Genomic DNA, 14804 nt, shown 5'->3' with positions numbered 1-14804 from the left:
ATTTGCCATGCTTTGATTCCCGAACCCCATTTCCCAAAACAGTGAACACAGACACACTACACAGATAAAACCATAATTCCCAAAAAGGGATCACCGATATGGCAACGGACACGTGTCCATTTCTTCCATGATCCGCAAAACCCTCACTCTTCTCCTCCTCCTCCTTTTTCTTTTTCTTCGATGTCCCATCCTTCACACTCTCTTCTGTACGACCCCGCCACACCTCTGAAAATTCCCCTTACTAGGTTTTACTGTTTCAGCCACCACCACCACTTCAACCAAAACCGCCGCCATGCCGTGTCTGCTACTAACGCCCATAGTTTCCTCTACATACCAGTAACAAAATCCCTCATTATTTGACCCTTTTTCTCCGATCCGCCGCCTCAAATTCTGCCCTTTCTTGAATCTCAGCACTCTGCTGTTTTTCCCATTTCTTCTTGTGTCCTCTACTAGAATTAGAAACCCTAAAAATCTATTCTTTTTACAGCTCCAGAGGAGGAGGGTGTTGTTCTGCCGAAGCGGTTGGTGCTTGGTGAGTTGGTTCATTGTTCAAAGTGGCGAAGATGAGTTTGAGTGCCGCAGAGGACGATTCTTCCTCGTCGGAGATTCATCTTCCGGCGGAGATAGACTGGCACATGCTGGACAAGTCCAAGTTCTTCTTCCTCGGCGCCGCCTTATTCTCCGGCGTGTCCGCCGCACTTTACCCCATGGTTGTCCTGAAAACTCGGCAGCAAGTTTCTTCTGCAAAATACTCGTGCCTGAACATGTCCTGCGCCATTATGCGCTACGAAGGTTTCAGAGGCTTCTACAAAGGTTTCGGAACTTCTCTGATGGGAACTATCCCAGCTCGCGCACTCTACATGGCGGCACTCGAAGCCACAAAGAGCAATGTCGGAACCGGCCTCATGGAATTGGGTTTCTCCGACACCACAGCCACCGCCATGTCTAACGCCGCCGCAGGTGTTACCTCTGCTATGGCGGCGCAACTTGTGTGGACCCCAATCGATGTTGTGAGCCAGAGACTCATGGTTCAAGGATGCAGCAGCAGCAATGGCGGTAGCAACAACAGCATGCTGAGAAACCTCAACTCAGAGAATTACAGGAACGGCATTGATGCTTTCAGGAAGATTCTGTGTGCTGATGGAGCCAGAGGGTTCTACAGAGGATTCGGTATTTCGATATTAACATACGCGCCTTCCAATGCAGTTTGGTGGACTTCATATTCAATGGTGCATAGAGTTATATGGAGTGCATTTGGTTCTTACATGTGTGACAATAACTGCAATCATTTTAGGCCTGATTCAAGGGCCATGCTTGGAGTGCAAGGTTTGAGTGCGGTTCTAGCAAGTGGGGTGTCGGCGATTGTCACAATGCCGCTTGACACCATCAAGACCAGGTTGCAGGTTTTGGATGCCGACGACAATGGAAGAAGGAGGCCGTTGACTTTTGGTCAAACCATAAGGAACTTGGTTAAGGAAGGTGGTCTTTTAGCTTGTTACAGAGGCTTGGCTCCAAGGTGGGCTTCCATGTCCATGTCTGCTACAACCATGATCACTACCTACGAGTTCTTGAAACGCTTGTCTACTAAGTCTCAAGAAAAATTTACTTGATTTCATTTCCTCAAAAACACTATAGATCAGGAATCAGCCTCCTTTCTTTTATTTTGCTCTTTTTTTTTTCCTTTTTAGAAAACAAAAAAAATAAAAATGTAATAGTCTGTATGAGTTAGTTAGTCATCACCAAGATATGATGAGAGATTATTGTATATATTCAACTCTTGTGTTTTCCATTTCCTCTAATCCTACAAACTTTACCTACAAATTTGTTTAATTTCTTATCAAAATTTTATAAAAGGATTAATTTTGTCTAAAAAAAATTTAAAACTAATTTAATGATTCCGATTTATTGAAAATAAAGTGTCTGATGACTGATGGTGTCATTCTACTTAAAAACCGTTGAAAAGTACTTGTTTTTCATGTCATAGATATATATGGAGAAAATACTCAGTTTGGTCTTTATTACATTCGAGTCTCAATTTAGTCTTTGAAGTTTCAATTGCCTTAATTTAGTTCTTAAATTTTTCAAATTTTAATCACGTTAGTCCCTATATAGATTTTCATCACAGAATCAATTGAAAAATTTGGGGACTAAATTGAGGTAATTAAAATTTTAAAAATTAAATTAAGGTTCGAGTATAACTTTAGGACCAAATTGAGTATTATCTCGATATATATTGTTATTCTACCTTTTGGTTTCTCTTTTGGTCAATTATGATTTGTCCTTGGACTTGGCAAGTGTTGCTATGCTATAATGCTATTTACTTTAGTTTACTGAAATATTGGGACTTAAGGCTAAATTGGCTATGGCCCTTGCGTCCTTCAAAAGACGGTAAGAGTTGAGGAGACCATTGACAACAGAGACATGAATGCAGGGTCGCGTTTAAAGGACAAAATTCGTTTATTAACCCACGATTGCCCCAAATCCACTTAAGAAACCAACACTTTTCTTTCAAATTTAATATGTATTCTTCCCATGTTTTGCTAGCTTATTTCATTTGTAGCTTCCTCAAACTCATTATTCTTTATTTCATGGTATCTTCAAATCTAACATGTCAAAGACTAATCGTTATGGATTTAAACTCTATTTAAGAATTTATTATTAACTAATGTACAAAACGAAATTCAAATTTTCAATACTGAAGAGACTAGTGAGAGATTAGTAAGTTAACTATTAGACCAATCAAATTGGTTTTCCAAACTCATCACTGATCAATAGAATATAAAGGTGAAAAAAAAGGTTTGATACTTACAGAAATACACTCAAGACGGAGACTCATACGATTTATTATTATAGGTCATAAAATTTTCTAATATAACCACTTTCTTATTTATATGAAGCCACTTAAATCAAAGAAATGTTAAGATTTTGTTGACGGAAGGAGTAGCATCCATAGAATGATAAAAAAAAAAGGGGGTGGTAATTGGTGGGAGAGAGAAATCCCACATTAATTGGCGGTGGCAAGGGAACGAGAATGGAGTATATATGCCAATGAGGTGCATGCAAGTTCTGAATATATTGTCCTTTGTTGAATGTTGAAACCAGGTGCCCAACACTGATGAGGAAAATACCATTTTTGAATTTAACCAAACATCATGGGTAGCTGTTTTGTTTCTGCCCATGCACTGCACTGATCCAAATAAATAAATAATTAAATTGCATTTTCTATGGACCATCGATCTGCCAAAACGGTGGGCATCATCTTCTATCTGCAACTGCAACGTCTCTTGCAAAAGCTACAATTTTTCCGAGGCCAAATTCTTGCACCTTTATGAACCCACCACATATTGCGGCGTCAGACTTTGGATAAGGTAACTATTTACCACTCAGTAAAAAATGATGGTCAAAACAAATATATTCAAATGGCAGTTACAATTGGTACTAACAGCATGACACTTTTAGTAGATTAGTACAATAGTACTACTTTGTACTAATAATTTAAGATGGATTAGTTTAAACATTAATATTCTTGCAAAATAATCAACTTCTATTTCTGTGGGCTACATTACACTGCATCGCTTTGTATCAATTATTGAGAATGCTCATTAAGCAATTAATATGGCTATGCTAATTATACTAATAGCATCGCTCTTAAGAATTTTCGGTTGGAAAATAATTTTCTAATGAATTTTTCATCCCCATAACAAAATTGAATCTAGCTCAACTGATTATTTCTCTGTAGTTTCAACATGAATGCTAGAATATGAATGCTAGATTAATCAAGCACTCAACAACAATCAAGTTAGAAAAAACGTAATTAAATATACTAATTTTAGATAGAATAAACGAAAACTTAATAACTTAGCAGTCATATGATTGGTACTTTGGTAAGATATTGGATATAGAACAATCACCGTATTAGACACCATTTAAGAATACCAATTTTGTTAGAATTTGGAGAAACCTGTAATTTGATAAATTCCCAACATTTTTGTTAAATGCTATCTAGACACTAAAATAAAATCCCATCATAATAAAACTAAGGTATAAAAAATCTGTTGTGACTTGATTTACTGTCAGACAAGTTAACAGATGCACCAAAGTAAATACTAGTATACTACACATATAATCAAGTAACTTCAAAGTTCAAAGCACTAATCTGGAAAAAAGGAAAAGAGAAAAAAAATTAAAAAGATTATTTTTACATGTAATATTATTATAAACTTAGAATTCTTATCTTGTGCAATTTAAAAAAATAAAATAAAATTGTATCCTTAAAGATGACATTTAAGACAAACCAATAAATGACTACAATATTTTTACATATATTGAATGTTCTTATATTAGTTTAAATGGGATGAGTTCAAGAAGAAACAGTCCAGCTCGTTCACTTCCACTCACATCTACAAGCTCAACTCAACAGTGACAGAATGTAAACTGTTTCCAACCAACTTAGTATTGGTTTGGATTGGCTTTTTTGAGTTAAAAGAGTACCCTAAAAAAGAGCAGAAGCAAAAGACGTTTTTAATACTTCAAATATTTTTTAAAAAAGCCTATCCAAATGTGAAATAGTTTTTGTCTATTAAAAAAATATCCTTTTAAAAAAGATGAAAAAAATAAGTATTTTTTTCAAAAGCCAATCCAAATGACCCTTAATAAGATATTAGTTGTCAAAAGTGAATTGATATTTTATACACCTAAGATCTTGGTCTTCTGCAAAGTCTTCTTAACCGAACAGATTCCTGAAAGGTGAGTTATATGGTAAAGATGTAAGTTTACAGATTTTTCTTGTAATAGAATGAAAGAGAGATTAATAAAGGTAGGACCTACATTTTAAATAATAATAAAATAATAAAAAATAACTATAAAAGGAATTATACTCTCTCTCTATACCACTCCAATATGTACAGTAGAGTGCCCTTTCCTGAAAATACAAAATGTAAATTGCATTCTACTTCTATCACACACAAAATGGTGACAAACATATGCAGGAAAAAAAAAAAAAAGTCCCACCTCACTGTTGTCATGATCATACCGAACCAAAATCTGACACCTGCATCCTCTTATATCATGTATTCTCCTTTGGATCTCTAGAATGTGAGCATCATAGTAAATTGCTTGGTCTTTCCTCTCCTGAATTCCAATTGAAACTTTCAAAGTTATAATGCAAGTTATGTTTTGTTGTAGGAACACTTTTTGGTAAGCTAAACTTCAGATTGAATTACCTGGAAGCACAGCACATGGTCTCCAACATTCAGGTTGCAACATTCTGTGTTTTCCAAGGGAACAGAACGTTTCCTAACTGAATTTTTCATAGTGATCCATTCATCTTCATCACCCCCGAACCCAATAAATCTGACAAGGACTTCCTTTTAACAAAGGGCAGAGTTGTATCAGATGGCAAGATAATGTGTGTAAACTGATCAATCAAATATTAGATTTTGCAGAAGTATGCATTGAACATAATTACGACAATTATCTCTTACAGCTTCCCCATTACTGTTAAATCTGTGAGCTAGAAATGTCTCAACATCGTACCTGTAAAAATTATATTTGATATGGGACAAATTAAACTTGTGGACATTGCGTAATAGAATGAAACACTAATTGTCTCAAATATATGTTCATGTTTGTCAATACACACAGAAGATTGCAAATTGTACAAACTTAATGATACCAGTAACAAAATGTATTGAACACCAATCATTATCCATATAAATATCATTCTTTTCTTTTCAATTTCAGCTTGAGAAGTGCAACTGAACATTTAAAAATAAACGACCCACAAGTGGATAGGCAAGAAATTAGTTACTGGACACTGCATGATTAATGAATTGGGCCAACCACAGTTGTTAACGTTAGATTAACTGCAATACCACATATGTTCTCACCATGCTCCATCTTTGGATGACTTTGCTTCGAATTCCAATTCTGATAAGTCTCTAACAATTTCTCCTGCAAAGCAATCCTTTCAGGCACAATCTAACAATGCAAATTCATGCTTTATATTATAATTCACAGGCTGACACCAAATTTCTGTAGCCACAAGTATAACAGGTAACGATAGAAAAAGAAAAAGAATCCATATTAGCACATAATGGGCCATGTCAAGTTTTCATATTTCCTTCATTGCTGCCAATTACTTCGTCGCTTTCAGTCTCATTGTTATTTGTTTCCTTCTACTGAAGACATCCCAGGATCATAAAGCAGCCTTAACATAAAAGTTTTATTAACACGTTGCACGTAAGACATTTTCTTTTGGTTTCTGGAATAGTCATAAACTTCAGGCTGGACATAATTATCATTCAAATCACTAACATTTTAGGTAAAGCTTGCTTTAAGTCACAATCTATTTCCACTGCAACTAACCAAATTTCAGTTTTTATGAGCCATTTTAAAGCAATAAAATAGTAAAAAAAAAAAAAAAAGAAATCTTAACAGAAACTACATCGGCTACAGTATACTTAAGCAGCAGTGATAGGCACTGCTCGAGCAAAGCACAAGCACAAGCTACACTAAGAACCTTAGGCATTCAAGAGAGCTCACCTTCCTTATTACATTCAGGGTCTTTGGGAATCATCAATTCATTATTAGGGTCATCTGGTAAGTCTTGGAGCCTATCCTCAAACCAACTTTGTATCTGAAATCTCCCCGAAAATAAAGGATTAATAAAGAAAGAAACGATATCAGAAACAAAAATTCATCAGCTAAGAAAATGTGTGAACCTCAGTCCATCTAACCGCAGGTTTCCCGGCACGGCCAGCAGAGCGGCTGCACAAAACACACGACATTTTGAAACACAAAAATATACAAGCTTGAAGCTTGGTTCTTTAACTTGAGATAAAACTTAACAATAACTGAAACAGGTGAAACTCACTTGAAGGCTATAGCAAGCTTATGGCAAAACTCCTTATCCAACGATTTTTCTCTTGCCTCCCTTACCAATCTCTCCAATTTCTCAATCTGTTTGCAAATCACACATTCAAACCCAATACTCTAATCTACAGAATAGAAAACCTTGTTTCCACAATCAATGCTGTTTCTGATGCCTAATAATAACTCCACTTATCAGTAAATTCCCTTAAACTCCTATCTATTCCATCTCAAACGAGCTCAAAAGATAAAAACAGAATCAAAAATTGAATGCAAAGGATGATAATACCTCGGAATTTGTAAACCCAGAAAAGAGGGGTCTGTTGCGGGGACGCAAGCGGTCCATGAACCGAAAAACGAGTCCCTTTTCGATCAGCAAAATACTAAAAAGTAAAAACCCGCTACTAATCTCTCTAAAATTTAGTTTCCTTCTTCAATGCAGCTATAAAGTAAAACCCTAGCTGTAGTTTAATTTGTCGGTGTCTTTATGGGCGGTTAAACCCAAAAAACAGAAACAGAATCCTAACCCATCCAGAAACCCGACCCATACACCCGCCCCAAAAACCCCCTCTCCCAACCCAAAATTGGAACTATGAAAATAAGTGGATCATCAATTATTCCTTTTCAACCAATATTATGCACTCGAAATTTTAAAATTTTCACTTTAACACTTTTAAGCTTAATTTTGCATGTTCCTGGCAAATGAATTGCATATGCCATTTTTTTTTTGTTTACCCAAACAGTATCCCCCAACCCGACAGGTTAAGAACTAATCCGTTGCGGATCTGAGCTCCATTTAAGGGTCTGTCATTGGCCAATGAGTTGCTGCATACACAAGGCGGGATTCGAACTCCCGTCACTTGCTTAAGCAGACGAGTGAGCTGACCACTCGACCAACCCAAATTGGTTAAGACATATGCCATTTAAATTAAGATTTATTGACACAAGTTATGAAGTCTTTTTTTTTTTTTTGGACTGAGAAGTTATGAAGTCTGAACTCTAATAAAAAGCACAGCACCTTGAGACACATGGGCTTTTTCTATGGGCCACAACTTCTTTTATTTGGCCCAATTTTCCTGCGTTCTCCTCATATTTTTTGATAATTGTTTTGGTGAAGATACAAAAGTTTTGATCGAGTGGTAATGTTATGGAAGAAAATCTGGAGTAAGATAGAAAAATCAAAGAAAAAGATTTTATTTTAATTTAATTTTTTGATGCAACAAATAAGAGAATTATTTTATCTTTTTTCTTTACACTCAAATATTTTAGAGAAATTTAAAAAAAAAAAAATTATTCATAAAAAACTAAAAAAAATGCCACTAAATTTTAGAAGATTTTTATACTTCTTAAATTTAAAATCCTAAATCAAAATTCACTAAAATGAAAAAGAGTCAAATCATAATTGGACCTAAAATAAACAAAATAAAATAAAATAAATACTAAAAATGATGCCTATTTAATTTAACTTGACTAACGAGGGTCTTCAATGTAACTTGTAAATAGTAAGACGTTTGGCTTTCTATAATCGTTAATCATTGTCTTGTCTAATTCTTAATGTATTTCCTGAACAAATGATTTAACCATGTTTGCAAAACATTCCTTTATTCTCTTAGTTATTACTTTTGTAATTGAATTAATTGGCATATGATAGTTTTCAGTTTGTCTTACAGAACTCGTATCAAGTAAAATATAGCAACTCTTAATATATTATACCCAAATTTAAACTTTGACAATAGTCAGGTAGTTGATAAAATTTTTAAACGTATGTTATCAATCCATAAATATTAAAGTAATAATAAGTAGTTGAGAGTTAGTAGTTAGTAGATGAATATTTATGAAGTTAGTTAATAATATTCCTAAGATAGAGCTAATTAAAATAAGAATTTTGACACCAACTATAAAGAATTTGGCCCAAAATTGAGCCGAACGAACCAAACCAAACGAACCGAGCCCAAAATGGGCCCAAAAGCCCAACCCAACCCACCTAATTAAGAGAGCTCAACCATTCTTCTCTTCTCCAAATGAAGAACACGCTGAAGCATGTCCAAGGAGAGAAGAGAGCTTCCAAAAACACAAACCCTCACTCAATAATTCAACCTCACATAACTTTTGATTCGGAGCTCCAATCGCCACACCGTTTGCGATCACGCATCTGCGGCGTCGAGCTCTACAAAGTCCAAGGCATGATTTGGTAAGGAACCTTCATTCTCGTTCTCAGCCTCACTTTTTCCCAAATTTTCGAAATTAAATAGAGTGGTGTTGAGATGTTGGTTCTTTAATGTTATAGGGTCCGATTAGCTTGAGAAAATCGCTCACTCTTGCTTTTTTGGCGCTTGGTTAAGGTGAGAATTCTAAAACTCTAGCTAATTCCTTGGTTTAACGTGTTGGGTATTGAATTTTGGGTATGTATATATAATTATGTGTATTAGGTGTGTAAATATATAAATTGGAAGCTTGGTTTGGATCTTGGTTGCAGAATTTTGGAGTTGAAGGCTTGCAATTTCACCTAAGTGGGTTGTCTTGGGATATACGAAGAAATTGACCAAGGTATGGTTTTGGTTTTTCGTATTTAATATATAATGTCTTGTGAAAACTTAGTTTAGAGAACCATAGGATAGGTTGAAATGATTAAGTATATTGTATACTTAATACTTGTAAGAATTATTGATGATATGGATTGAGCATGTGTTGGAGATCATTGTTATGGTGGAAATAGGATGCTAAATGGTGATTGAATAATGATTTACTAGATGATATTGAATTATGCAAGTAAGATAGATTGTTGACAATCTTGTTGATTAAAGTGAGAACTTTAGGTGTGAAATTGAGTAATATTGAAGTATGATTGATTGTGGTATAATGTGAGGATTTTAGTGCTGTGTTGGTATGTTAGGATATGTTGCTGTGCTAAATATATGTATAGGAGGTTGGATTTGAGTTTGGTTTTTAATGAAAATTGAGGTTTGAGGTTTTTGTGTAAAATAGATTTTTGGCCGAACTTCGGCGAGCCATAACTCGACTTCCAGACCTTCAAATTGTTTCTGTTTCATAGAAAAATTAGGTCCGTGAAGTTTACGCCGTTCGAAGAACGAATGAAAAAAATTTTAAAACGAAAAAGTTATGCGCATCGAAAGTTTAGAGGGCAAAACTGAAAATTCTGCAGCATTCAGCATTTTAGCTGTTCTGCATAGCTTGCGTACGCGACCACCTGCACGGAACGCGACCAACCTTTCTAGGTTGGGCATCTTGTGTACGCGAGCAAGGTGCGTGCGTACACAAGCATGGCAAAATGCACGCCCATGCGTACGCATGACCTCTGTTTCAACAAATATGAATTTTGTGTTTTAAGCATAGTTATTAGAACCGAACCGGTAATCAACCCGGTCATATGACTGGGTCACCGGGTCACTAGTTCAACCGATGGGTCACTGATTCACCCGGTTAACCTGGTCATAATTAAAAAAATATAAAATTATATAGATAAAATTAAAATAATGTTTTAAAACTTAAAATACAAGTCTTTACAAATATTAATAATCTAATATCAATTCTTAGATATAATAAACTAATCTCTAGTACAAAATATTCTCATAATTTAAATGAACAAGGGCGATCAACATATTACACATTTTTAAAATACAAGTCTTTGCTGATGATGCTTGTTTCTGAGATGGTGGTGTTTCTGATAGTGTTTGAGATGAAGACATTTTTAAAATTCTAGTAAAAGAAACAAAAACTTTTCAGCAATGAAAGATTTAGCCAAGCAATTTTTTAATCAACACAGCAACAACCACCAAAGTTCACTAAGGATAATTAATAACAAATTCAACTATTCAAGTATTCACCTCTATTATCCAGCAACAAAATTCAATCCAATGATGTCATCCAACAACAAAAAAAAATTGCTCAGGTTCAGCAACAATTGTGAAAAATCAAATACAGTAGCAACAACCACTAGATTCAACAAAAATTATAATTAAAATTTGCTAAAGTTCAACAACAATTCTAATTTATTCAAGTACTCAACTTTGTTATCTAGCAACAAAATTCAATCCAATGATGTTATCTAACAACAACAAAAATTGCTTAGGTTTAGCAACAATTGTAAAAAATCAAATATAGTAGCAACAACTACCAGATTCAACAAAAATTATAATTAAAATTTACTCAGGTTCAACAACAATTCTAATTTATTCAAGTATTCAACTCTGTTATCCAGCAACAAAATTCAATCCAATGATGTTATCCAGCAACACAAAAATATGCTCAGGTTCAGCAATTGTAAAAAATCAAACACACAGCAATAATCACCATATTCAACAACAATTCTAATTAAAATTTGCTTAGGTTCAATAACAATTCTAATTTATTCAAATATTCAACTCTGATATCCAGCAACAAAATTCAATCCAATTATGTTATCTAGCAACAAAAAATTTGCTCAGGTTCAGCAACAATGGTGAAAAATCAAATACAATAGCAACAACCACCAGATTCAACAATAATTCTAATTAAAATTTGCTCAGGTTCAACAACAATTCTAATTTATTCAAATTTGACACTGAAACCAGTGAAAGAACAGGATCGAAAATTCGAACAGAGCTCACCCGTAACTGGTTGCGAACTTCCGAGACCGCGACGAAACAAGAAGACGACCACCACCACCACCATCCAACGGAGCAGATGCTGCTTGACTGGTTTCGTCTGCTTCTTCCGCCGACGAAGCGAATGCAGGAGCACGAGACCGCAACGACGAGCTTATGAGTGCGAGACTGAGAGAGTGACGAGGTGAGGCTGTGAGAGACTGAGAATGACGACTGACAAGGTGAGGGGAGAGACGAGAGAGTGACGAGACCGGCCAGGTCGAACCAGTTTTCCCCAGGTCTCATGCTTATCCGGTTCAATAAGTGACTGGACCCGGTCAGATGACCAGGTGACCGGGTTTCTGGTTGAACCGATCGGGTTGAGCCGAGTTTGATAACTATGGTTTTAAGGCTCAACTTTAACCTCTAAACATCTATTTTTACTCCTTTAGCCCCTAGACCTTAGTGGTATGCCTAGTGATAAGGTGAAGCTAGGGAGGGATGATAACTTGGGGGTGAAGTAAGCTCGGAAAATGACAAATTAAGAATGAAAAGTGGGAAGATGGGACTGAATTGAGGGATGAATGTTGAGACTGACAATAATTGGGTATGGTCGGAATGGTCGAGTTGGCAAGGTTGGGTTGCGAAACCGCTTGCGTGTTAGCTTGAAAATGTGTTCGGATGGCAAGTTGCGGACGGAGGATTCTCTCTCTTGTCGTGATGGGGATGTGGGGAAGGTGGAAAGGCACTCTCCTTCGTATTATTTCCCCTACATTCTTCTCTGGTTGCAAGGTGAAAATGCACTATCCTTCCTGAAACCTCCAAGAGAAGGTGGAAAGGAACTCTCCTTCCTTAAAGTTCCTCCTAAGAATGCGCAACCTAGAGACAAATGTCTAGGTTAGCTACCAGATGTATCGGGTTCTGGCAAAGTAACCGACACATGAGCTCATGGCCAGTAGGATAGACATTCATCATATGCATATGTATGCTTTGTTTGCTTGTGCATTAATTGGGCTTGCCTATGTGATTATTATACTTACTTTGCTACATGTTGTATCTGTATTCTACTTGTGTTTGCTTTATCTGCTTTGTTTGTCTGTGTGGATCTACTGGTGTTTTGGAGGATGTTGGAGGAAGGAGAAATAGTTGAGGATTTTAGTTAGAATTTGGTTAAGTTTAAGAACCTTAGAGAACCACCCTAATTTTATGGTTTCTATTTTAGTTCTTTAAGATATATAATTTGAGTATTGGAGTTCTAGGATTGCCTCTGGCTTTTCCGGGACCTTATATCTTATGTGCGTGGCACCTTTACCATGCTAAGAACCTCCAGTTCTCATTCCATACGGATATTTTGTGTTTTCAGATGCAGGTCGGGAAGCATCTCGCTAGGCGTCTGGAGCTCTACAGCGAAGTGGACCTTTTGGGACTTTATTTTGTATAGTTTATATATTATCATATGTATAGAACTCTCCTGATAACTTGTTTTACTTTTGTACCTCTTAGAGGTGTATGGAGAACTAGGATTTTATTTATGCATTTTGGACTTTGGGTTATATATATATGTATGTAAATATTCTCTTGCCAGCCTTAACTTCGCAGGCTGAGTTAGGAGCTTGTTATTTTGTACTCTTAACCCTCTACTCTTGCTTTTATATACATATATTTATGAACCTTAGTTTTCTTTGTTTGAAAGTAACCTTACATCCCGAGCGTTGCGTTTTTAATTTTGCGATTTTGTTTTACCTATTATTCAAGGCTCCTAGTATACTACATTCTTTCGACTATTATACGTATTTATATTTTATTTTTAGAGGTCGTAGCGCCTCGCCACCTTTGTTTTACATCCTAGGTGCAAAACTTTGTGTTGTAGGGTGTTACAGATATCATTTTTCCGATGAAACTACCATCATTTCTTTCACAAAGTTCCTCTCTCTCTCTGCAGTCGCTGCAGCAGACCAAACATAAACACTAACCGTCAACACTCTCCTTCTTCACTCATCTTTCTCTTTCTTTGCAACAATAGAAGAAGCAAAACTCAAGAAGGCGGCCATCCTCTCATTCATGGCCTTCTTCCTTTGCATCACCGTGCCGCACATGTCTTCCTTCTTTCTCTGCATCAACACGCCGCACGCGTCCTCCCTTGTGTCACCACGTGCCACACGCGTCTTCCTCTGTGCCACCACGCGTGTCTTCCTCTGCGTGACCGCGCCGTACTCGTCCTCCTTTGCGTCACTGCGCTGCACATGTCCCCTTTAACTGCGGTTCTCTAATATCTAACCCGTTTTTTGAACCACTATCTCTCTGATCGTTTGCCACCTACCTGACAGTCCGCTGTTTTCCTTTCAGTTCGTCATCTTTTCGACAGTATTTTAACAATTCATCACTCTTCCAGCAGTTTTCTCTGTATTTTTTTTCCAACAGTTCTATCTGCGCTTCATTCCAATTATTTTGTTTGCCCTATTTTTGGCGGTTTCTTTCTTTTATTATGTTGTTTTCACTAAGTTTCAAACCCAAATAGACATTTGAATTTGAAGGGCATATTAAAGTAATAACAAGTAGTTAAAAATTAATAGTTAGTAAATAAATATTTATAAAATTAATTGGTAATATCCCTATATATATAACTTAACTCTTATATAATGCAAAGACAAAACAATCTATGAAATTTACTACCATTTTTCATCTATAATATATCTACTTTCTTAACAATAAATTTGTTTAGTTATAAAAATAGAAACAGAAACTACAACTATCAAAGCAATTAATTAGGTCAAAAAAATGCGTCATTTGATCATTGGTATAACAAGGATTATTGGTCAACAGTCTTTGATCCAATTATAATTAATAAAAAAATATTTTTATGTCAATATTTTTTGTAAAAAAATATCTTTTTAAATATGAGGTAGTCCATTGTTAGATGTAGTATGTTGGAACTTGGAAGTTATGTGAATTGAATATTTGGAACACTTTGCACTTTTAGCACTTTGAAACTCGCCATCTTAATGTCTTTTTCGCCAATCTATTCTTTTCTACCACCACATTTATTATTACTTGAGCAATGGTGTCTTGGTTTTCACTGGGTTTAGCATTTCTAGGATTTCTGACTTCCTGATCTTCATCATCGTTATGCTGTCGAGATGGCCTAACGTGTTGAACGATCTCGAAAAACTTTCTATCCTGAATAGCATGTTTTAAAGTATCCTTCAAATCTATACAGTCCTTCATCCTATGATTATAGGACTTGTGATAATCTTATTATTGTGATTTGTTTAAGGAAGTCCTTGGTCGTATTTATCTTGCATTGGGAAGTATGCTCCTATGTGATACTTATTGATAAACTTCTGCCAATGA

The 14804-nt window shown here is 35.8% G+C and overlaps 2 protein-coding genes across 3 annotated transcripts; one reads left to right on the top strand and one right to left on the bottom strand.

Annotated features, from left to right (window-relative positions):
* On the top strand, positions 1-1817 carry LOC110262336 (solute carrier family 25 member 44). Its single transcript, XM_016308329.2, has 2 exons — positions 1-1621; positions 1664-1817. Exon 1 carries the CDS (start codon positions 564-566, stop codon positions 1608-1610), a length of 1047 nt encoding a protein of 348 aa, XP_016163815.1. The 5' UTR covers positions 1-563; the 3' UTR covers positions 1611-1621; positions 1664-1817.
* On the bottom strand, positions 4254-7448 carry LOC107606289 (protein SAWADEE HOMEODOMAIN HOMOLOG 1). 2 transcript variants are annotated; one of them, XM_021106584.1, is made up of 9 exons: positions 7160-7448; positions 6875-6960; positions 6723-6768; positions 6544-6637; positions 5889-5952; positions 5484-5535; positions 5223-5366; positions 4922-5130; positions 4254-4739 (listed from the first exon to the last, which is right to left on the bottom strand). In XM_021106584.1, the coding sequence occupies exons 1-9, from the start codon at positions 7214-7216 to the stop codon at positions 4724-4726; spliced, it is 768 nt and encodes a 255-aa protein (XP_020962243.1). In that variant the 5' UTR covers positions 7217-7448; the 3' UTR covers positions 4254-4723. The 2 variants fall into 2 exon arrangements, with proteins under 2 accessions (XP_020962243.1, XP_016163817.1); XM_016308331.2 differs by having other exon boundaries at positions 5011-5130.

The sequence above is a fragment of the Arachis ipaensis genome, chromosome B07 (genome assembly GCF_000816755.2).
Source record: "Arachis ipaensis cultivar K30076 chromosome B07, Araip1.1, whole genome shotgun sequence".
NCBI lineage: Eukaryota > Viridiplantae > Streptophyta > Magnoliopsida > Fabales > Fabaceae > Arachis > Arachis ipaensis.
The sequence above is the reverse complement of the archived record's forward strand: the minus strand, read 5'-3'. Positions and strand labels throughout refer to the sequence as shown.